Below are 22,543 nucleotides of genomic sequence, written 5' to 3' on the forward strand. Positions count from 1 at the left end.
CATTTCAATCTCGAGAGTTCGCAATATCATATATTCATGATTTTGGCGATGCCTCTCCAGAAAGCGAGACTGCAGCCCCCTCCACTCATAAACATGTATTGATCGATGGACATATGACTAATTACACAGCCGCATATTACCTTTGCAAACACACCCATCCCTCAAACGCAACCTCAAAGATGCATCATCATTCAGACTCAAAGTCAAATTGAGCGTTTTTTTCATCTGATATGTATCGGTCGAAGTTTTTACAACATCGTTCTGCTCTAATACGCAGGAAAAGTTTCTGTCCTTATAGAATCTATGATAGCGATGAATTCTACCAAGCGGATATCACCCATGAGTGATTTTATCCATGTATGATGGAGAATATCCGCCCCAGATGCATAGGCAACTGGCGCTAATTAACAAAATCTACATATAAGCACTTCGGTTACCAATGGCGAGTTTATTTGGAGAATGTGCTATGAGCAGCCTCTATAACGGTATGAATTATGTCAAAATATTCTGAAATAGCCGGTACGACAAGCTGTTCATGGTGAAAACACGGACATATTATCGAAAAATGTTCGTATCCTCGTCATTTAGAAACATCGCAAATTGCATAAATGCAGATTTTGTATTTGCTAAAAAAGATACAGAGACAAAGTAAAGTATATAAGAAAAATATTTATTTATTTCATTTCACAAACCACTATTTTTTGCCCCTAACATAGGCCTACATACTTTAATGGAATGTTCAACTTGCATAGTTTAGAAGTGCAATGTACATAGAAATACATACGCACTAATTATCATAAAGCAATTACTTAATTAACAAGTGGATAAGTACAACTTTCTTTAGAGTACATTAATGCCGGCTTGTAATTCTATCCAAGATTGATAAAAGTACATTGTTATTAAGTGAATTCTCTGTGGGGGCATCGAATACTTCAATAAGTAGCATCACTCTATGGCACCTATTGTCCCGCAAGCACCCAGCCCCTGTGGGACCAACGAATAAAATATTGTACACAACTAAGTTAATTAACCTCAACCAAAACCACCGGGCAACGTCCTCTGTATAAGCGTACCAAACATGTTTACTATAAATTGCAATAAACTTAATCAATATTACCAACAACCCTTTCTTCTTGGAATGAATCCGAAATGATAAATAACGGGACCATTCGCAAAGTTGATCGAGGCTCCATCTGGCTGCGGAGATACTTTCTAATTTGTGCATGACAATCTATTCACCGCTTTCCACCAGCCAATCAAAGCCTCCCGTCCTCTCTTGCCGAGGTATTCTCTGGCCAGAAGTGTACCAATCACACAAGACATTGGCAAAACTGCCTGAGGAACACAATGATATGACCAAAATGCAATGTCCATCAAAGAAGAACTCGGCCCATGAATATCAGCAAGGCAGCAACACCAGCAGCTTTCCAGTGTCATGGCCCCATGCTACAATATGGCATCAATATGAAGCAGTCGGCACCAGTTACAAAACAGTCAACGTCTCTTAATTGCTCGCCATATCTTATGAAGGATTCAAACCCTACATAGCAAGCATTTTTTAAAGACTATCATGCCGATCTATCGGCGTTGTGCGTTTTCAGGTTTGACGCACAACGTCGATAATGGGTGATATGAATAAAGACTAGCAAATGCTTTTACTTCAATTTTGTACAGAAAGGCCTAGTGTAAATGTACATGGAGTACATGAGCTAGTCTTTATTCATATCACCCATTGTCTCTAAACTTGAGCGATATCTACAGCATTTTTGCTCTGACTTGTACATCTATCGACATTATTCGACTGTATCCATTGCTGGGATCGCTTGCCCTTCAAGCACTTGCAAAAGCACAAGGGATGCGTTTTTACAGCGAAAGACACCGCAATATTGTAATATTTCAGCCATGTCTGTTGTGGGCAGCGGGCACGACGCACTCATCAACATTAATTTGCACACTGCTGCCAAGTGCAACGATAATCACTTGGCACCCACAGAGTGCCAAAGAATGCAAGTTCATCTCCATGTTCTGGCTAACAAACACAATACCACATGTCACCAAATATCAGAAAGTCCCACATGAACTTATGAGGAACAAAATCGATATGTGCGGAGAGACCGAATGAAGGTGGAGATACCCCACTTAACGACAGGTTCGTAAACTGCATGATCACTCCGTTAGTGACTGTTTCCAAACTTGACTCTGTTGTTTCAATAGATATATTTGACGGACGAGCGCTCATTCCTTCGTGTAAGTGTGTTTCCAAGGGTGTATTTCTCGAATGAACCATTTCTGGGTTTCTTTAGTTGGATCGCAATCCCTCAGCATGACGTCCGTACCAACCACGTCGGCACATTTCTTTCTTTCTGTGTGGTAGATGGCTTGAGTGTCCTAACCAAGAAAAAGAGAATGCATACATTACTCCAACTGACTCCAACTGAAACTGACCAAGTGCAAAACAGCTTAATAATGGGTTTAGTTTTCACAAGAAAGTACTGAATACGCACCTTCCTTAGCTCCCACGGACCTGTCTGGGAGCCTGATGACATCTTTATGAACAGCTTGCCGTTACCGTCTGCCTCCACCATTCGCTCACCCTTCCCGATCTGACCCTTCGTGTTGAAGCGGAACAGCTACAAAGAAAACATTAATATAACAATTCTAACCGGTGGTAAAGTGACTCATACGTAGCGCAAGTTATCAATGATTTTCCAGCCTGAAATCATGTCTTTTAGTCCGAGTTTTGGAGGAGATCACGTAGTTTAAGTTGCCCGTTTGAAGATAATGGGTGATATGAATAAAGACTAGCAAATGCTTTTATCTAAAACTTTATGTACATTTACACTAGGCCTTTCTGTACAGAATTGAAGTAAAAGCATTTGCTAGTCTTTATTCATATCGCCAAATGTGTTACCCAATGACCCACATCGTCAAGCCAACAGGGAATAAGTTACAACTCCGAAGCCAGGTCTTAGACTCGAGCCCAGGTTTCCCCAAGAAAAAAACAAATGAAAAGCGGAAATTCTTCATCCCGAAGTGCAAGATTGCGGCATAAATTGTCGGTAAACAACATTTTTAATTTGATAATCGCATTGCACTACAATGTAGGAATTAGACCCTTTGACATTTCTTATTGCCATCGGGTAAAGTTAGGTGACGTTGGTATGGTGATAGAGGCATTTCCATTACAGCTAAACGATGAGCATTTTTTGCTTTGTATCATCATGGTAACTGGTTCGTGCTGTCGATCGACTGATTACAAGACTGCTCTCATTATACCTTTAACCATGTATTGCCTAAAGTTCCTGTGTGAGCATTGTGTCGGAGCTCGCCTATCATGGGAGGCACATTCAGCTACACCGTCCAAGGCTGTCAGTTGTTGATGAAATTTAAGTTTAGGGATTTCGTATGATTATGTCTGGATGTTTTGGGATTACATGTACTCGCGTCAAAATAGAAGTTTAGGTTCTCACCTGCGAGCCTCCTCCGTGATGACACCCGTACACGGAAAGCATGGGATCCCTGGGCGCGTCAAAACACTGGTTGGTGTTAACTGTCGAGATCTAAAAGAAAAAAAGGCGAATCTATAAACAAAGTATGACACATGCTCGATAACACGGTTCTTTGTTGCTACATAATATGCCAGACCAGCGCGACGATTTGAGCCCGGAAGAAAGGCAGACCTGTTTCGATCAAACGAAAGGTCGCCGATATGATGCATTCAACGCAACTGAACTTGAGCGAAGAGAGTCCGAAATAAAACATCTCAGTCTGTGGCAGATGAATATCTCCTCCGCGATCAACCCGCAAATGAAGGGATGATATTTCATGGCCAGCATCAGCTGGGCATATACATGTGGAAAACTATTGGTTCATAATATGTGACAAATACTATAAGACTAGACGTAATGTCAACTTCTTATACGACACTGAAAGAGAACCAGTAAATTATCTTTACCTCTCCCCACCCTATCAGAGGAGGTGGATATGGGTACCGCTCTGGCACGTCATAAGCAATATTCTCTATAAACCACTTGAAACTCTTACAGTTGTACTTCTTTTTAATGGCAAACTGGGCTGACAAGTCGCCTGGAAAAACAAAGTAACTCAAGGATTATCGACAAGTTAAATGTCTTTGTATTGCCAGCGGCAAGGACTTTTATTGGAAAATGTACTTAAACTGTGTTGAAATCTGTAAACGTAGTCTCTCCACATCCTGTGATTACTTGAAAATGCGAATCATGTAATACTATCGGCCATATTACTTATTTTGCCGTGGTAGTGCACTCTGATGAAGGACAACTCGTGTATTCGGCACACAGAGAATCCTTCAAGCAAGTGTTACAAAGGGTACACGAAAGTGGTTTTAAAACCTCCAGCGAACTCACCGACATCGACCTTCCGGATTTCTGGCAACATCCTATAGAAGTATTCCTTGAATTCATTATCCATCCACACTTCTACAACTCTCTTGTAGTTCTGGTTGGGAGAGAGAGGTGTGTTAATCTCATATCGAAAAGATGACCCCCGGGTTGACCATTTTTCACAGCATCATTCATCAACCTCAGGTGTGTCAAGTTGCCACCTCTAGCATCATTGGGGAGCGTCGATCATTTACTGTTTAAACATTGTGTCTGATACTAGCAGAATGCGCAGAGTGCAGAAGTAACCATCAAAATCGAATTATTAAATGGGGATAGTTTCACCACCAGGGCCTGGTTGTTAACTTGTTAACTTAGGCGTAAGCTGCTTCAGTCCATTAGACCTTATGCCAGAGTTAGTGACAAAACGTGTCCAGATGACGTGATGGTCACCAGAACCAGGCGTCCTCGATGGGTAAGACTACCGTACATCCGAAACAGAGGTAGCCGCCACTCTCGCGAATTTTATTGGAAAATTGTAGTATTGGAAAACACCATTTCATCATTGACACGGCAGTTGTTAATTTCTTACGTATGGAAAATGTCTTTATTCTTAAAAATAAAAACCGATAAAATACACATGTAAAAAGTCGATACAGAAAAGGCTTATAAAGGCAATAAGGGGCTACGCATTGGCACGAAGGAGATGCCAACTTACCATATAAGCCAGAGGTAACAAATGGCTGTTCTTGATACCAGATTTGAAGGCTGCTCTCTGGCCCGCCCTGTACACATGGCCGACTCGTGAGCAAGGCACCCATTCTGAACTTCCCCCACACTGCCAAATCTGAAAATAAATTTAAAAAAAAATTAGTTTCAGCAAATATGGCCATCTATTCTTGGTTTCAGTGTAATGCTTTCCCTGAACAAATCATGAAAGCGAAGTTAGAAAAAGACGATGAAGAAGAAGAAGAAGCATACCTACCTTAAAAGCTAATTCGAAGTTTTCTCCTCCCCAGATCTTGAGACCAGGATCATATCCTCCCATTTCAAAAAAGTACTTCCTATCAATTGCTAGAAGGCCTCCCGCATGCGTGGGCGCCCTAAAAAGGAAGGAACCGGCTGTATTTGCTACTAGCTGTTTTTTGCGATATATGGTAAGCTTACATGTTACAATGGTAACTTAACCTGTTACAATGTTATTTTAGACATGAAAAGACCTGGCGGATTAGGACAAAACTGAAAATGAATTCCATAACAACGGAACATCAAAGTGATGCTGAACATTTGGTACATGGTTTTATGACTGGGTACTGTTTATGAGAAAATAAAATGGTCGCTGTATTCTGTGTTGGTTCATGTTAATATGTCTTTCGGAATGGGGAATGATGGCACCAGTACCCAACCCAACTCTAAAGACTGTAGTCACGTAACTCACTTACAAACTCAGCGAGTCTGTTGTCCAAGTTATGCGGCTAGTTAAGAAATCGGTGTCTCAGAAGGAAGTCATGAAATTGTTTGGCCCCGTATGTGGGCCAAGTCTCTCAGGATGTGCCACTCGATCTTTCACGATGAACAACAGATATTGACATTCTTGTGAATAAAACTTCTTTTTACAGACAGTCATTATGTCTAATTGATGACGCAGAAAAATTGGTCAGACTCCTACACATACATCTTGAATATAGGCTATTATATCTTTAAGTAGAGAAATCAGCGTCGACTCTATCTGATAACAGCCAATTACATCACGAAACGGTCGGATCGTAGTATCAAACCGACGGCCGCAGGTTAGAGTCGTGCTCACGTCTCCTCCCCTCTGGCTTTTGGAGGACTGCTCACTTACCAGTACGGTTCTGAAAAGTGTTTCCGTTTCTTTAGTTCTCTCTCAGGCACCGAGTTCTCCTTGTAGAAGAAGCCCCACTCGAAGATGCCGCGGTTATGACTGTTGGTAGAGTAGGGCGTGTACCTGAACGTGTTACCATCTATCATGTCGACGATGGGGACGGCTAAAATGGTTCTGAAAGAGACGTCACTTCAGCAATCACGTCACGAGCAGTAATGAATGTTAAGAAGGCATACAGGAGAGGTTTGAAAACATCCACTTTAACACCAAAAGATGAAAGTGTAGACGTACTGAGCAAACTAAAGGCTAGACACCCAAGGCCCTCAACAGCTGCGAGATCATCAGTCATAACATGCATCTCCCTCGAGTAACCGGATTATGCTCGAAGGCTTAACATATAATCCGCTTGTATATTAAAGAAAAATGACACCAACTCTCTTGATCCTATTTGTTATGCTGTTCATATAAGTTGACCATTCGTAGCCATGGCAATAAAGGCATATTTACGTCATATATCGGACAGATGTTAACTTTAGCCGGCATCACCCAAGGTTTTTAAGACAAAGACCACTTCAAAGTGAGTTACATAGAGCCACTCGATCTAGATCAAAACTTTAGGTATTCAGGTTGGCTTCTGTCACTAACACTGGTATAGGAATGATATGAAACGAGCGTCACTTTTTCTCCTATATTTTTATCCTCTCTCTGACAAACTCGACAATTTCGAATCTTGTTGCCTTGGGCAATGTTGGGATATTGCTTAACCTCGCTAAATCGATAGAATCTCCATAATGAGATATGACCACGACTGTTACACTGTATATGTAAATTATTTATTCTAGATCTGGGTCAACAAAGTCATGACGATAGTTGGCACATTTCATAACTGTGTTATCCCACTTTCACCAGACACAATAATAATATCTAGTACAACGAGAAGGGGTTCGTGAGTGCATCGAGTAATTCATTATGTCCTCTATGAAATCGTATGGTTAGTGTTCGAGCCCGGAAGGAAGAAACACCTCTGATCGAGACCTAAAAATCGTATTTTCATTAAAAGACGCTACCAGACCAGCATTAATAGTCCCTTGGTTTGAAACGTACCTATCATACGCAATCCTTGCCAGGAGAGGCACCAACCAGTTCTTATTGCATTCACAGTGGGCATCAAGGAAGACAACAACATCACCAACTGACTTCTCAGCACCGAAATTCCTCGCTCTAATCAATCCTTCCCGCTTCTCCGTGCGATAGATCTTAACCAAATCCCCAAATTTCTCCCGCATATATTTGTATAGATACCCATTTGGAGGCCGGAAATCCTCTGGAAAATAAGAATTCCAAAATCGAATAGAAAATTACACAGTGACATGGGCGATGGTCTATTGGGGGAACAACCCATCTTGAAGACAAGCATCAGTGCTAGCTATTAGGTGAAAAACCTATCTTGAAGACAAGCATCAGTGCATCAGTACTTCATGATACACTTACCTCTTTCACTGAAGTCATCTACCATGACAACTTCTTTGAGTAGCTTCTTTGGACTCATATCTACAATAGTATGGACGGTTCGTAGGAGGGGTGACAAGCCCTCATCGTAGAATATCACCACCACGCTGGCGGTCGGAAGCTCCTCTTCAGGAGGGTACTGCCAATATTTACACCTGCAAGAGCACAAGAAAAACACTGGACACCGGGAAATTTACGCAATGCTCTAATTTTTAGCGAGTGATTTCTTAAAGGATTTCTGAGGAATTTATTCCAGCTTATAATGAGCAATATCGCAAACAGCCACGATTCCAGAACATTTCTGTTAGATGGAATAACACCTTCCCATTTCTAAGGCACCCTATGTGACATCCTTGTTTTTTACAGTGTATAGGAGCAGCTCAAGCTAAATAATGATTCGATGCCATACTCTTAGCAATTTCACGAAGGAAGCAACGAGCATTCTTATCGATAATTATCAAACGTGGAGCTCATTTTTTATTATTTTGCTTCATTGCTGGGTGAACTGACGCAGAGTCTTCAATTAGCATCACACACGACCTATCGAATTCTTGTTCATTACGATCTCGGAAAGTCGTTGTTTTTATATGCTGATGTCAGTGATACGATCCACCCTAATGTCATAAATGTAATATTACGCGCTCTAAGTGGCTTTAGGCGATCAGTTATAGATCCTGTTACATCATTACAAAAGGAAGAGTCACACTGTGCACTTCTTGGTATCAAGTTGGATACAACATGTGTTACGGCAACAGAGCTGTAACTATATATGTTCTATTTACACTTCTACCATTGGCCTAAACTATGATTATAACTGGATATTCAATAAAGAAAACGTGTTAGATTTTATGTTAATGACAACATATTATAAGTTAAGCACACACTGTCACTACTGAGTGAACAGCCGGTATATCAATCACGGATTACATTCATGCCTGGAACAATAACTACAACCTGTCGCATCTGTTACGAACGCACAAGAACCAAGTGTGTCATCGATTCTCGGCAAGTGGTAGGTTTCGCAACCAAGAACGAAGTACGAAGCCTACTTGGCGAATTCATCTACGCGAATGAAGAGGAATTTGGGGAATCTTCTGGTCAAAAATCCCGGCGTCGTCGATAAAATGATGTTATAAACATTTGTACATACTTCGTACGACGTGGTTCGAAGTTCGTAAGGGTTGCGAAACATGTCTCTTGCCAAAATTCACGATGTATACATGTACCAAGATCTGGTTGATCGAATGGTGAACATCTGACTTACTCTTGTAATCTACTGTCCGGAATGGTCCTGTTCATGGCAATTTTGTTACTGGCAGGCATGTTGAAACCATCGTACATCAACGCCCTGTCCACATCGGCTTTCTCTTGCAATGAGGTATAAACAGGCTTGCCACCTTCACCTAAAGAAAGAAAGAGAGAGTTAAACTCTTGTTTCAAAGCGAGAACTGAAAAGAAACAACAGGGAAGAACTTTAATTGGTGAACACTTTTCAGCCTTGTACCTACTGATGGCGATATCGATTATAGATTGATGAAGAATAAAAGGAACAGATCCAAAGACCGATTACAAAGCTAAGTACCGTAGGCGTGGTGCTACTTTTTAACTTTATCTTATTCATTTACGAAACCTGGTATTGACATATACGTTTTACCAGCCGCTTTTTGTCAGTGTCTGCTCGCGAAACATGCAGTTGCCGATGGACAGGTATTAAGCAGACTCAGACTGGTTTGATTTTAACTGAGTACTCCGCTTTAGAGATGGTGTCACAATGTCGAAGTAGACTTCATTTGAAGATCATATCATCAATCAAGCTGGAGCTATAAGTTTATAAGGTGACAGTTGGTTAGTGTATAGTGACAGCCATAGGCCTATACATGTACATGTATCTTCAGCTTTTTCGACAAAGTTACTCAAAGCGAATTCACAAATTGTTTTTGATTCGCCTACCTGGACCGTGTTTTGGCGGCAGTTCAGGTGGTTCATAGTTACCACGCCTCCCTGGGTTGAGGTGTGACGTCGGACCAAACTTCTTAGGACCAGCAAGAGCTGGCGGCTCGCCATCATTTGGACGGTCCTCAACTAATTTTATTTGGTTGGGATCTTGCCTGTTTGCGTCGATCTGAACCTCCATGTGCTGTACGTTCTGGTCAACTCGGTTCTGAAAGAGAAGGCAGACTATCTCTGCGGATGAAGGCCAAGGTCATCTGAAATCAAGTGACTGCCTTTTCCTTCAAACATATCGGCAAAGATACCCGCTTGTAGATCGGACTTCATCTATTCATGGTGTGGATTGTGTTTACAGACCTTCTTCAGAAGAGAAAAAACCATCAGCAAACCGAGGGATCCGAGACCTTGTGTATAGTCAGTGTATATATATATGAATTTATTTCATCTAGGATTTTCATTTCATTGGGGTATAACAACATGTATTTTGGTAAGCAGTACATGTAGTTCTTATGGTTTATGTGGTGAAACAGCAATTTGTGGAGGTTCTCCAAAATTGACGACCAGGGTCCCTGAGAACCAACTTTCAATCATCACGCCAGCTTAAAATATCCGATGAGCATACCTAATAACCTCAGTCTGTCATTGGGGTTTCTATGATGAGCATTAAACCAGCAAAGCTTTGTCTGTCACAGGGGGTTTTTACACTGAAAGAGTTCTAATCTATTCAGCTCGCTCTAAAGTGCATGGTTACAAATTATTTATGATTTTAGAAGTTGCGTTTGCAACGAGATGAATCAATAACCGCGGTATAGATTCCACTGTGTATGTACCCTGCTACCAAGAGGGAATAACGTAAGTTATTGCCTCCCGACTATGGCTGGCGCGAGTGGACAAAATTCAGAATTATGCCACGGCATAAATCAACCAATCAAAGCATCGGATCTCGTGAATAATGGCGCGGCAGAATTCACAATTATGCCACGGCATAAATAGGAATTGTGGTGTGGCATATTTAGACCAATCAGAAGGTGGCAATCGTATTATTTATGGTGCGGCATAAATCGCACTTCCGTCCATAAATTCGGCTCTCTGATTGGCTGTCTGCTATTACGAATATAGTCGTGGGTCTAAAACGATTATAGTCGTGGGTTGATTCATTTATGTCGTGGTATAATTCAGATTTAATGGTCACCATAATTCATGAAATGCGGGGTTCTGATTGGCTGTCTACTATTATGAATATAGTCGTGGTATAAATCTGATTTATCCCGACCCTTAATTCAGATATTTGTCCACTCCCGCCAGCCATACCCGACACTGCGTTCATCATAAAGTAGGGCTATATATAGCATATCATAATCATGCATGCCAAATTGAAATCTGGAGCTTCTTTCGGTAACACGCACATTGTGATACTGACGACATGCTGTTAGAAAAATGGTTGACTATGAACGCTTTTTCCACTTTAAGACACAACTCAAATCCCTTAGGCCTACTCCAATCGGTGTCAGGACCATGCAGGATGGATGTAGTATAAGTTTAGTTCTGTTTCATTATTGGTCCTTTCATTTTTAAAAGTGCACAGAATGACAACCATGAAACTATATAACACTATACGACACTGACGAGTTCACAAGTTTCGAGTAAAACAAAGAAGCTCTGTGAGGAACCTACCTCGCGTTTAACTTCGACCATATTCGGCATTTTCCCCGGGAACTGGTTGAAAACCTCATGTTGATCACCGGATCTTGAGCTGGAAAACTGGAGGTAGACAAAGACACAGAATCCACCAAATATCAGATAATAGAGGATCCTTCGCGTATTTCGTCCGAGTAATCTCATTCTGGATGGCTAAAGGATTATCACAAACAAGAGGAATTCCAAGTCCATCAGTTGTTACCTCTGGAAAGAGAATGGTTAACGAAGATGAGCAGACGACGCTACCACGCATGATCTCGACTCCAGCTGCTCGCCGGGAATCTCTGCGTTTGAGCACGATACCTGGCTCTCTGGAATGAAATAAATCAGAAAAACAATAGAAAGTGGATCCGATCGGTGTTTCTGCAACATGAACGTCGGCTGCCGGCTGAATATTATCAATAAGTATACGCATGTGAACTACTGTAGACCACTGTGACTTGTCATAACATTATAGAATTGAATGTGTTCTTCCATCGATCGTCTGTCGGTACAGTGCAGTTCGCAGCTTATAAAAAGTGGACAAAAAAAACACACAAACATAATTTACCATGTATTTAACTTTTTCAACTGTTAAGGCGGAACCCCAAACTTCTTGAATCAAGTGTTGATCGGTTCCTCAAGCAACTATAATGAGCAGGGGACAGAACTGGTTTCACGATTCTCACGTAAAGTGGCATGCCATCAGGGCCCAGAAAAGGTTTTTCCTCATGCATGTTGCGATCTTATGTCGTTCAACAGAGGATGTGATGGTCTCAGTGACGTACATTTATACATGTACGTCACGTCATAAAACTGAGGATGTGGCGCATCCTCCTTTCGCATGTATCAAAAAGGCTTATTTTCTTTATATTTTTTAACTATGTAGGCTACACGCCAGACTGAGACGTTTCAAATTTTGAGCCTGCGTATTGACTGATATGACTCTGTCGTTGTTGCTCGTTCTGATATAATATACTATATAGATCTAACACCATGGGTAAAAACGTGGTACATTGTATATTACTCATAGGATAAACGGTAATCTTAAACTGCAACCGAACAGGCTGGATATACTTTGTACATGCAGACCGAATCGATTGAACCATTAAAGGACTCTCTTGATTGTAGTTGATGGCTATCAAGTTGTCAATAATTGATCCAACAGCAGTATGGGTTCGTATTGAAACCTCAAATCAATTGGACAACGTTACTTCTACACCAACCCAAGCAAGACGGTAGACCAGAGCAGGTTAACGGCATGATTCGGGCAAAAATGTAGATTCCGTGAATTTACGCCAGCTAAAAAAGCTCACAGACCTTTATTTCCAGACTGTTACAGTGTAGGCCTATAACCTAGCCATGTAAATGATCTCTAACACAAACAAGTATTATGGTGCATGAATTTATTACCCAGAATATCAATTATCATATTTTTATAGATTTGTTGTTTTAATGGATGAATGGTATGATAAATTGGTAGCAAATAGAGATTGAACGATCGGTTTATGGTAATTAGGGAAATGGACCAGCCTGCCAAAGCAGTTTTGTATCACAGTGATATGGATGTCAAAATATAGTTAACCTCCCTATCATGGAGGGGGGGGGGGATCAGCTGTTACACAAGAAGCTGAAGTTGGAGCTGACATAAGATGCTTTCAGTATGATGAATTCTTGTCAGTAAAAAAAAAAATTTGAACATCTCGCATGCAAGCCTGTATGCATGGCAAAGCCTCTATAAAACGAGAAGGACTGCCTGCGGCTGCGGGTGTCATTTGCGGGCAGTATACACAATTACATGTACGTGTACATGTACGTACAAGTTTTCATTTGTCCACAGAGAACATGCCATCGCAAACCTCTGCACCATAAACGAACAGAATATGGGATTTGGCAAACAACAGTTCATATCTAAATTACAAAAGAGCAATAGCAAATAGGCATACGGTATGCCTGGCATGGGTTATTGATAAAATGGCCGATGGGCTGGTTTTCTATTAAGGTGTCATGTTGAGATGTCTGCTGATATCAATAACGCAAATAGCAAATATTGAAATGAAGCAGTCAGCGCATGCGGCAGTATATTCTGTCCTTGTCGTGAGTGACGGAAAAGTACCCATCGTATCATGTGGCGAAAGATATTCAATGTTATTCCCAAAAGCATATGCCATATACGTACAGCTGCATATTGAATTGGTTTGAGAAATAACCACCTCCATTTACAAATTGTGGGACATATAATCAGAAAGAACCGTTGAAACTAAATGTCTAACGAATGATGCTTGAGTGACTAAATCGACAGAAATTCGAACGACTATAGAACCTCATTAGTATTATTAACGCCCATATAATGAAAACTTAAAGAAAGTGCATAGGCCTATATCGCCCTTACCTTAGTTAGATGAATGAAATTTCAAAATTGATGCCAGAGTCATACCAGGAAATTCAAATTTCTTACCAGTATTCGTGCACTAAGTCTTTTTCAGCAGATTGAATGAGCTAACTGAGTTCTTCGCTGGATATGAACAGGAAATGAGAAGGTATAAGGCTACATTTTCGTGGGCGATGAAAATGGGAAAAAAATACAGACCAGGCCTGTCTCGTATAAACCTGGCTGTCGTCTCTAGTTCCTCTCCTCATTGCCTCCCCTTGGGTATGACTCAACCATTCTAGTGAGAGATGGACTCTCTGGAATGCGCTGTTTGGTATGCAACCAGCGTTTGTAGGAATAAATATTCGACAAGGATACGGAAGTCATCTCTGCATGAGCGTTCAGTGTGGCTTTGTGCAGGCCGGCATATGAAAAAAGGCACTACAAGCACTGACTCAGACTGCATGGCGTTTTGAATTCTACATGCATATACGCCATCAGGCTGCTTCTTAAACTGAATACTTCATTCTCATAAAACTGAAAATGGTAACTTATTGATGAATTAGTTTAGACTCAGATTATAGCGGTTAATTGCTCCACCATCGATTGTTTTAAGAGCTATGCATTTTCACACAAACATATGGCATTATTGATGTTTTAACGAATTTAAGTAAAACATCAATAATGCCATGTGTGTACTTATTATGTTGAAGGCTACAGAAGTAAATCATGCAATGGGAAATGGCCAGCTAAATATCCATGATTCATGTCGCCATTATCACCCAGTCAGCTTAAAGAACCTTAAAGCTGACTGGTCAAATGTGATCTCGTAATCAAATGCAAAAAACTTCTCGCTCGAGTGTACTGACCCGTCAGTACATGACCACACAGAGAATTCGTCTTAACTATGAAAATTAAGATAATATATCGACATTCTCTTAGCTTTCCAATCGGTTACCCTAAATTGTTTTCTGCCGAATGCATATGTGCCGGATTGGCGGAACCAGGAGATTCAGCTTTAAATAATTATTGACATTGTCGTGGCAGGTTTATCACGAAGAGGCTTGACCCACAAAATATGAAAATCTATTCACTCTTGACCCACCTAATATGAAAATCTATTCATTCTTAATTGATCGGTATGTACTGTCAGTTCATGTATTTACTAGAGAATGGCGATGGCGAATTATAAGTACGAATGCATGCTGACGTAAAATCAAATTGTAAATTGCTCCGGAAATAACTTATTAACTTTCGAGACAAATTGGACCAAAGTTTAATCAATGTTATGACAACCCATAGTTTGGCCTCCGTTCGTCGGGTTGCACTATTCTGTTTCATATCCGGGTTCGTTAAAACAATAGTTTCACGAAAATCGGTCATCATGAAACTCTTCTGACAAGCCTATAGTCCGTCATGACTTTTAACGATCATACATGTAATTATATACAATTGTTAAATCCAACATCTTGATAATATTTGCGTCTTATCGTCTATCGCCCTTATACAGGTAACTTGACACCGCCCCCCCCCCCCCCCCCCCATGCTGATATTATCTATGACAATACCCCCCCCCCCCCCCCACACACACACACACCAGTTGCTATCCGGGCTCGCATCCGGGCCCTATCCTTTTGAAAGTGTTGATGGATTCCTGTGACAAAAATTATAGTCATGGAAAGCCGAAATGACCGATTAGGACTTACTTACCTTTTTAGTTTATATTCCAATCGGCCAGTGACTGACAATGGTAAACAACGAACAAAGAGAAAGACAGTCGTCCTGTCGTCGCTGTAACATGCAGCGTGGCAGTCCGGTGCCACGTGGTAAAGCATATATCGGCAAAATAATGCCCAGACGAGCCAGATGTGGCACCCACTGACCGAAGTCAATCAATGCATTCACAGCACATCCTGTCCAAACTTGATGTACAATCCATGTGTTGGTGTTCTAGGCCTATACACACTCTATTAGGCCCCGAATATAGGCTTCCTCGTCGGGGCACGACAAAAACCAATTCAAATATATACTAAACTTGTCTGTGTGAAGGGCGAGATTGTCATGAGTATGCATATACTGTACTAGCCTATATCGCAATTATGTTGTAGCCTTGATAAGCGTATCGATTAGTTTTTTGGTAGTTGGCGTAACATGTCGAGAAAATCTCATTTCTTATTGTAAGGTTACATATGTGCCAAAACTATATCCAATGCCAACAGTAAATGAAATATCAAAATAAAGCCTGCGGCACCAATCTATGACCTTCTTCTTGAAGTGTGTGGCAAGCCGGGTGGCCCGCTCAAACACTGATAAACACAACAAGGGCGACATCTACCGTGACATCGAGTGGTATTGGTTCCTTTCCTACCAACCATAACAGCAGTTTAGCAGAATGAAAAGACAAGACAACACTACAAATGTACTTATTCTCTTCAACCCCATGCCGATCTATACCGGCGTACTGTGCGAATGTCCATCCAGGAGACTTCAGAATTGACATTCACCGCCGGTAAGTCGGCAGGTTCAGCCTGTGCTGATGATTAGATGCCACCAAAACTTTGTCGTGATGGTGCTGGTGTCTGTTGACAAACCATTCAGTAAATAATTAAAATAAGGCTCGTGGATAAAGTTCTATCACATCGCATTATCACTGTGATCAGTCTCCACACGTATCAGTTTTCCAATAACGAAACCTCAGCTATAATAACCTGGCACCTCCCGGGATTAAGCCTGCCAGCCGGGTGAGAGGATAATTGAGCTGGTTGGTCGGGAAGGACAAGAGAAGCCGGATAACAATGGAGAGAATATCGGATGATAGGATTTCGCGAAGGTGACATCAACACTGATGCTGTCTTTCATTCTCAAGCTAATCTATGAAGTCGAGATACAGGGCGTGTCACACGAAAGCCATTTATTAAGTACACCATCCGTGTTTATTCAAAAGAAAGTGTGTATTGACAAACCCGTCCAGGAGCATTTGGAGCCGGAATATATAAGATAGCAGCGCTGAACGTACCGCATAATTGCATTAGACTCGGTATTCTTGTTCATTAAGCTCAGAAAATTCACTTGATTAACATCAAACAACTGTCTGTAATCAAATTGTCAGGAGAGGACAAAAGAAAGACAATATAACGGGGAGGTAATATAATTAACATGTTCCAAAATGATTTCGATCACCGATTTAGCTGTTCGTACTAAAATAAGGTAAAACGCTTACCGAATCTTCCGTTTCTGACGTATACTCAGCCACCCAAGGTTGTTTTCTGACTACGATGTTATCACCAATTATCCCACCGTTCTTATGATACTTTTCACACTGCGAACCAATAACCTGTGGATATGTGCTACTACCTTGATTACTTTTGATACACCAATGCTATATGTTGCAGTTGATGTATTGATTATGCGCTTGATTGATCAGCATTTGTTCACTCGTTATAGTGACGCCATAATAAACCCATCTCATCTCGCGTGTCAGCATGGTAACGCATAATTGCATAATGCCCATGCTGATATTGTTTAAATGAATGGGACTCTCTATAGAGTATCAAACTTCGTGTCCATGCACCATGAAAGGAGATCAATAAACAATGTAAATAATAAGAAAAACCATTGATCCATCTAATAGCACAAACTCTCGAATGAGAATTGATGATGAGTTTTCAATGGCATGATTGACAGGCCATCGACTGGTGATCCAACTGCTCACCGTCATCGATAAAATGCATTTACATACTATACATGTAGTAGTTCGGCGTTTACAGCTCTTCGTAACACGGGTTGTGAAACCTGCCGTATGGAAGATGATGCCATTGAAATGTCACTGCTTTGCTTTTCAGGCGTAATCCTTCCACGTGACAAGTGAAGGAATTAAAAGATTAGACTGTCTTGTTTCACTAAGAGAAGACAACGTATTGATGAAAATGTCGATAGATCAAGCCTAGCTATACTTCAACATGTTCAGACTCCGCTTGCCTTCGGCGTCAAGATAGTAACTTGCCATTTCAGTTGAGGCGCCATATTGAGGATTATTAAAGCAATTGCTGTGCCTCTGGCTATGATGCTGATTGGTATGAAGATGTTTTTGGCATAAACTGATGAAACTCGCTGCTGAAATTCTTTCATGTCTGGTGCAGCGTTAATGAAAGATGGCCTCTAATTAGACAGTCAACATCTCAACGTATCTTACTCTTTCTCTAATCTACATGCCAATATTATAGGGAAGCCACCAAAATGACGAAAATAGCAAAATACATTTTCTGCTTTGACGAAATGTTGATACTCAATCGAACAAGCCACTATACTTCAATCGTCTTGCCGGCGGCGTAAAGATGGTAACATGTTATCCTCTGTCACTTGAAGGAAAGCAGGATTATTGAGCCGTTTCCAGGCCAGTGGGCCAGGAAACATATGTCAGAATGGCCGCCAAGGTTTGCTTGGAAACCTGGATCATTGTCATAGCAACTCTAGGTGAAATGGATATGTTCTGAGCAGGCTGCATTGTGTCCTTTTTTATGAGCGTAAGACATGATAGCCAATGGAGAGCGAGAACACCGGCAACTGAAGCCATGGGTTTTATATGAGTTCAAAGGCGAAAAGAGGACTGCTCGGAAGGCATAGAATTCATGATAAAGGCAAAGGATACGGTAATGTGAGTCAAATGATCTTTTAAAAACCTTTGCTATATTCCCAAGTAATGTACATGTGACACAAAAATCAGTACAATATATATAGATTTATAATGCTGCTGAAGTAATGGGTTCCCTTCAGAAATGCAGGTCTGCTATGGCTCATCATATTCTTCAATTCGTGGCGTAAATGTAAGAAGAAGCCCAAAGGTTACTGAGTATATCATAGTTCAGGGACATCACAGTGTTTCTGCTGCCCAAAGAAGACAGAACGTTTGGTCTGATTAGCCAATCGACAATCGTATTCGGAAGTCTCATAATCATTTTTGTTATTTTCCGGTAAGCATGTCAGCGGAAGAGCTCTTGTACCTGATGAGGTGACGGAACTATCGCCGAGTCTTCATCCAAGCCTACAGATTGCGAAGTGTCATGACAGATATACGGTATCTCTCTGCACTTTGCACGTCTCAATTCAATATTCCGTTATGCATTACCGCCATTATCCCTTTCAATCCATTACCAAGAAGGTAGTATTCAGTGATCGTCAGAGCATGATTTGATGGGATGACTGAGTTGTCGTCAGTGTTGAACGCCTCGTAGGGGACAACCAAGTGTGTGATCACGACACCATTGATCTTGTCATGTCTCATGGCTTGAGGATTTCCTCTCTTTCTACATCAAGATCAAGGAGAACTCACCGCGGCTCAAATAAGCAACGAAACCAAGACAAACATACTACAACTGCAACGTAACATGGAAGGAATAAAGGATTGTTGGAACGCATTAATAATAAAACGTAGCATCCCCATCCCAGTGTTCCCCAAAAGAGAAAGAAAAAAACAAACATGATCACAATGGGTTACTGCTGTAAGTAACGCGAGTCAGCGTCACGAAGAACCGATAGGAAAGAAGAAAGGATTATCCTTTGTTATCTTACCTTTCTCTAGCAATGTCGTCATGGGGAATAATCCAGGTTCTCATATATCCTTTACACTACTAACAGAGAGGACATCACGGAATCATAGGCACCAGGCTTGTGTCGCATTGGAAAAGCACACGCCTCACGTTGCGGACAGCATCATGTCGGCTTCACCAATTATTCTTCACTTTATTTCGTGTGTTGTTATCTCCTGGTTTCTGGTTATCAACGTGTATTCGGCGCCCAAACCAAGGCCGAAGAGGGGAAAGGTAGGAATTTTGCTTTATATTTGTTTAACTAAGGTTTTAATTTTGATTCAGTCATTACCATAAGCTTATATTCAAATCACTCCTAGGATTCGAAGATGTGCATCTCTCTGCACAAAGCTTTTAACTGATACGGCTCAGGTTCATCCAAGAATTATACGCATGCATCAAGCGGTGGTTGACATAAGTGAAGCAGGCTGATGGTCCTCGAGTTGGGAAAGTACAAAAATATAGCTACAATCGGTAGATCGAAGACTTGCCTGTGTGGTCGGTGTTTGCTATAGTTGGTGATGCGCATAGGTAATTTATCTCAGCTCAACCATTTCTTATTCTCCTCTTGGACGTGAACGTGCCACGCTTGAAGCAGTATCGATTACAGAACACCATCACCCTAAATTACCCAATAATAGTTTCACCTGCATGGCGCGTCCTCATTATCTCATAAAATTCCCCTTGGGCTGGCTGAACAGCCCTTGATCGGTTCGGCGAATAAACTGGTTCCGACAAACCATCGCACTGATCAGTTCTCACCGCCAATGAGCACGGAGCGGTAATCTCGAGGCAGTTGGTCGATTGGGCTGGCAGGCTATTTCAAGCTATTAAGTGATGGTCCGCGGAAGGGCGATATAGTTCTCTTTGGATCGAGACCTATAGCTGTTTTTTCATTGAACTCTTTTGCTTTTCCACTTCGCCCATTTTGCACCTCATGATGATTCAAATGAGGGTGGGAGTGTCGCGGCGCAGTCGGCCTGGATAGGATGCCTTAGGATGGCAGGTTAAACTTCTCAAATCCAATAAATGCCCTCAACAGCCCTTGGACTGACAATAACAGCTAGTAATTCTGGGCTTGAAGGATCCTCCAAGCAGCATATAGACAGAATCAGGAAAATAAAATCAAATCGATTGACTTTTATATGGTTCCGGTATTCATTTATTGAGCGTAGGTGTACACTATACGTACTGGTCAATATGCATCCTGAACCTCATTGTCAATACTCCCTTTAAACGTAACCGGGGTATATAAAACGCTCTGGCGAATGGTCGCACACTCCGAACCCGTGAGTTTGTAAAGTTCGGGTTCAAGGGTTCTTCAAGATAAATATGATTATGATAATGATATTAGTAATAACAATAATAATAATACTGTATGTACACGTGAATGAATAAAAAAGAACAACATGAAGAGAGAAAAATGTAGTGGATTCAAGGGGGGTCGAACCCGTGACCACCAGTTCGAAAGTCCAGCATGTTAACCGCTGATCCACCAACGCTTTCTTGTTAGAGTGGAGATTTTCGTCGCCCTTCATAGCCAGGCTATGGCGATATACCACCAAATCTCGATCCATATTATTCACGGCGACCACCTCAACGTTGGCCTCCCATCAGACAGAATTAATCCAACATTCAATGCTTTGAGATGAAAATGCTCAGTGGCTTGAAACTGATGCTAATTATGTTTTCATTGATTGCTGATTTCCGGATACCTTCTATCACGGCGATGGCTTCATCGTGGAGTGCATGGGTGGGACAGTCCGTGCGTTGATTGGCAATTCACCGGCGAGGCTACGACTACGTGGTGTGGGAACTATACGGAGAGGATTGTGCTTTAAAAAGGATCTGTTCCAATTGGTGCCAGGTCCATAAACTTGGTTGGCCTTTTTGACTTGTGAACAAAGAAGGTATACTGTGAGCACCGACAGAAGATGTCATTTTGTTCCACATCACCAGATGGTTATCCAATGCCCTATTTTTTCACGATTTCCCAGTTAAAATTGTTCCTTTCTCATTCCTATGGCAACTCCTGAGTTAAAATATTTGAACTTGGTGTTGACCGCAAGAATAAAAAACACCACCATTAATGATGAGGCTCAGTGGCAGCAACGTAATGATAGAAGTACTAAGAAAACGCCTAAACGCAGAAATAGGTAAGTCATTATGACAATGGCAAGAGGATGAAAAGAATACTAATATATGGGTATAAACGGTAATTACTTAGTGAAGCCCTGTAATACATGACGTTTCATGAAGTGGCGCCGGAGACAGTTGATTCATGTCTATTATCCGAGACTGCGTTTGATAATGGATACTGACTATGATCCCTTATTTCTAATTGAATCTCTTATCCATGATGTCTCCAGCTTGATAGCTTCAGCAGTATCGATCACTAGGTTGTAATGCTATGGATAATTTGAAGAATAATGTCATCAAAGTTACTCACCCAATCAGTTCATAGTTTGTGGTGATCTTTTGAAAACCAATTCTGCTTGTGAGCAGCCAGTGATTGCAGTGGACTTAGAAATATTTTCGTCTTTCAGAGTTGAATTTTTTCACAAGTTCAAAATTGATACAAGTACTGTTTATCCCATGAGCGATATTGTGCCGTATCAAATTACATTTTCTGTATAAGAAGTGAAAGCCACATGCAGAAAGGACACAATGATAAATGCTTACCTTTCGATCACAAATCCTGACCCATCCCAATAGTAGAAATGCGAAATAAATGCTAAACTCACAGCAATGTTCGAGTAACATGTTCTATCTGGTCAATTATTCCATATCGTACTCGACACATCCCGGGTCATGTCCGTCTTGACCCTTTATATAATCAGTGGAGTGGCGTCGCTTTGATCTCGGCCGGCGAACGCTCCCTTGAGTCTCGCCTTGAGTGCGGTTAGAATATGAATAATTCAGTGTTGAGCTTTCGGTGTCAGAGAATATCCTTTTCGTGTTTCAACAGTTTTTGATGACTCCAGTCTACTTTCCGCAAGCGATGTGATACTGATATAATCAAAGTCAAATACCCTAGCCTGAGGCAGTTAGGGTCATGATTTTAATGCAACCCTCAGCTGGCGGCTTCTGATCTTTTCTCACGAGCAATGTTCAGATGCACGGTACCATTCTGAAGTGCTATCCTAAAACTCTGTTGAGTTAGTAACTCGATATATTACGATATATTCCATAGCAACAGCAAGAAGTTGCGCGCTTCTAATCAACAGAATTAAAGATGACACGTTAC

At 41.3% G+C, this 22,543-nt stretch overlaps 2 protein-coding genes across 5 annotated transcripts in view; one reads left to right on the forward strand and one right to left on the reverse strand.

Annotated features, from left to right (window-relative positions):
* Positions 1-656: 656 nt before the first annotated feature.
* LOC135485344 (N-acetylgalactosaminyltransferase 7-like) lies at positions 657-22,522 on the reverse strand. 3 transcript variants are annotated; one of them, XM_064767245.1, is made up of 14 exons: positions 21,979-22,522; positions 11,338-11,565; positions 9,664-9,874; positions 8,978-9,116; positions 7,696-7,868; positions 7,309-7,528; positions 6,205-6,378; positions 5,344-5,461; positions 5,077-5,205; positions 4,386-4,476; positions 3,956-4,086; positions 3,471-3,560; positions 2,505-2,630; positions 657-2,388 (listed from the first exon to the last, which is right to left on the reverse strand). In XM_064767245.1, exons 2-14 carry the CDS (start codon positions 11,503-11,505, stop codon positions 2,236-2,238), a joined length of 1,923 nt encoding a protein of 640 aa, XP_064623315.1. In that variant the 5' UTR covers positions 11,506-11,565; positions 21,979-22,522; the 3' UTR covers positions 657-2,235. The 3 variants fall into 3 exon arrangements, with proteins under 3 accessions (XP_064623315.1, XP_064623316.1, XP_064623314.1); XM_064767246.1 differs by lacking the exon at positions 21,979-22,522 and adding an exon at positions 16,932-17,334; XM_064767244.1 differs by lacking the exon at positions 21,979-22,522 and adding an exon at positions 15,422-15,891.
* LOC135485346 (uncharacterized) overlaps positions 19,287-22,543 on the forward strand; it is a 28,220-nt gene continuing 24,963 nt past the window's right edge. For both annotated transcript variants that reach the window (XR_010446556.1, XM_064767247.1), the window contains exon 1: positions 19,287-19,530. Coding sequence is in view for 1 of the 2 variants with exons in the window: in XM_064767247.1 (XP_064623317.1) it covers positions 19,300-19,530 (231 nt within the window). In the remaining variant the exon portion in view is untranslated. The remainder of the gene's footprint in view (positions 19,531-22,543) is intronic.

Source organism: Lineus longissimus, chromosome 3 (assembly GCF_910592395.1).
Source record: "Lineus longissimus chromosome 3, tnLinLong1.2, whole genome shotgun sequence".
NCBI lineage: Eukaryota > Metazoa > Nemertea > Pilidiophora > Heteronemertea > Lineidae > Lineus > Lineus longissimus.

What these genes read in the sequence shown, in the direction of transcription:
- LOC135485344 (XM_064767245.1), bottom strand. Translation starts at nt 11,505, where the DNA reads ATGAGATTACTCGGACGAAATACGCGAAGGATCCTCTATTATCTGATA. An exon ending in TGTTACCTCTGGCTTATATG is followed by an intron (nt 4,477 to 5,076) that starts GTAAGTTGGCAT and finishes TCTCCCAACCAG; the next exon opens with AACTACAAGAGAGTTGTAGA. An exon ending in ATCACGGAGGAGGCTCGCAG is followed by an intron (nt 2,631 to 3,470) that starts GTGAGAACCTAA and finishes TTTTCTTTGTAG; the next exon opens with CTGTTCCGCTTCAACACGAA.